Source organism: Plectropomus leopardus, unplaced genomic scaffold (genome assembly GCF_008729295.1).
Source record: "Plectropomus leopardus isolate mb unplaced genomic scaffold, YSFRI_Pleo_2.0 unplaced_scaffold5223, whole genome shotgun sequence".
NCBI lineage: Eukaryota > Metazoa > Chordata > Actinopteri > Perciformes > Serranidae > Plectropomus > Plectropomus leopardus.
The window spans coordinates 1-2,080 of NW_024657348.1; the positions used below are offsets into that span (position 1 = coordinate 1).

Sequence of the window (2,080 nt, forward strand, 5' to 3'; positions counted from 1 at the left end):
TTGCACTGTTACACTGTTACTTGTGTTACTTGTTTTGTTTTGCACTGCTAGACTCGTACTTTTTATATTTTATATTTTATATTTGTATCTTCTATTTTATGTGTTTTTTTTTTTTCTATATTTATGTTGCACCAACCCACCAGAACAAAATACTCGTATTGTGTTAACTATACCTGGCAATAAATCTTTTTCTGATTCTGATTCTGATTCTTCTGATTCTATTACTCACATGGGGATCAAACTGCGACTCTGAATGTTTCAAAGCATTATTTGATATTGATCCATCAGTTGATTGATTGTTGCAGAACTCAACGTCACGGTTTTATGAAACAAGAAAAACACTCAAATATTCAATAAAGAGAAAAATGTCAGAGAATTATTCTTCTTTTGTTTCAGCGCTGATTCATCGGCTTCTCTTCACACATTTTCTCTTTATTGTCTTCAGAATATTAATAATACTAATACTAACAATAACAATAGTAATGATAATAATGATAATGATAACAATAAACATAATGATGATGATAATAATAATAATAATAATAATAATAATAATGCACTGATACAGAGAAACAGTGACGTTTTCCTGCAGGAACACAAACTTGTTCAGGCTGCAGAAAAACTGAGGGAACTTCATACAAACAGTTTTAATGATTCATCGATAAATAATAAATCAGTCAACTGACCTCATGCTGCAGCAGTCTTCAGCTCCTCTGTCTGTCTCTCAGTGTCCCTCAGAGTGTCTCTCGTTGTCTCTCAGAGTGTCTCTCGATCTGTGCGGACCCGCGGAGTCTGGCGCACTTCAGCCGTGCAGTTACGTATGACGTATGTGAGGAGCTCCACGTCATCACGCCAGGTCAGTGGGGGACAGGGGGGCAAATACCCAAGTGTCACTTCAGTAAAAGTACACAGTTACTGTCTGCCGTAAAGTTTTGGGGATGTTGCGAGGTGACAGATCAGAGATTGTTCTTTATTAAAACGTTCCTACAACGTTACATGAGAACAAAGAAAAAGGGAAAAAAGGCCAAAAAATGTTTGAAGAAAATGAAAAGCCAAAACTTTTTGTAAAACAAACAAACGAAAAATGTTTTAACAGGAAATGTTGACAAAAAAAAAAACTTTTCTGAAGAAAAAGGAGTTACCAAAAACCTCTAAAGAAAAAAAAAAATCAGAATGTTTAAAGAAAGAAAAGCGAAACATTTTTTAAGGTTTATATAAAAAAATGTGAAAGAATGTATATAAAGAGGAATAAATAATAACACAAAAACTTTTAAAGAAAAACAAATTGTAAAAGAATTTGTCAAAATATTTTTTTCTTAATAAAAAAAAGTAAAATAAATCCAAACTCACCGAAGCTCGCTGAGTGTTTTATTTCGAAGGAGCCACCGGGGGGCGCCACCTGACCTCCAAATCACCGGGTCACCCTGACGTCACTCACGGTGAAGTCCGTCCCCTGGTTGCCATGGTGACCCGAACACTGAGGTCACCGAGCTTCAGCTGTGGGACTGAAGAGGATCTGCAGACCGCTGAGGGGTCCTGCTTCTGCCCGGAGTTCTCGGGGGTTCTCGGGGGTCTTCAGGTTGCGGTCGGGCCGGTGTCGCGGTGAAGTCAGGCAGGATGTCTCGTGCTCACTGAGCGGCGGGATGCGGAGCCGCCAGAAGCAGCTGCTGCTGTCGCTTTGCGGCCTGCTGTCGCTTTGTAGCGCGCTGTCTGCCGCCGTGTCCGTCGGGCTGCCGCTGTGGCTCCGCGGGGCCGTGCTGTGCCGCACCGGGGCCGAGCTGGTCAACGCCACCGGGGCCGAGCTGGACCAGTTCCTGGGCGAGCTTAGCTTCGGCCTGTTCGCCGGACAGCGCGTGAAGCAGTGCGGGCTGGGAGGCCGGCCGGCCCGCTTCAACGGTGAGTCCGCCCCTGCTACCTGAGTGACGTCAGCACAGGTAGAGCCTTCAGGCAGAGAGACAGGTGACGTCAGCGGCCCGTGAACGAGTCTGCAGATTGACCTGAGGGCACGTTAGAGTCTCAGAGAGAGAGCGAAGGGACAGTTAGGGACTGTTCTGTATTTATCAGAGAGGGGGGGATTATA

General features: G+C 43.7%; 1 protein-coding gene across 1 annotated transcript; it reads left to right on the top strand.

Moving 5' to 3' along the window:
* Positions 1–1,359: 1,359 nt before the first annotated feature.
* On the top strand, positions 1,360–1,896 carry LOC121939599 (clarin-1-like; the record flags this gene model as incomplete). The annotated part of the gene is made up of 1 exon (XM_042482601.1): positions 1,360–1,896. A coding segment is annotated over exon 1 (253 nt), but the record flags the coding sequence as incomplete, so codon positions are not given.
* Positions 1,897–2,080: the final 184 nt, after the last annotated feature.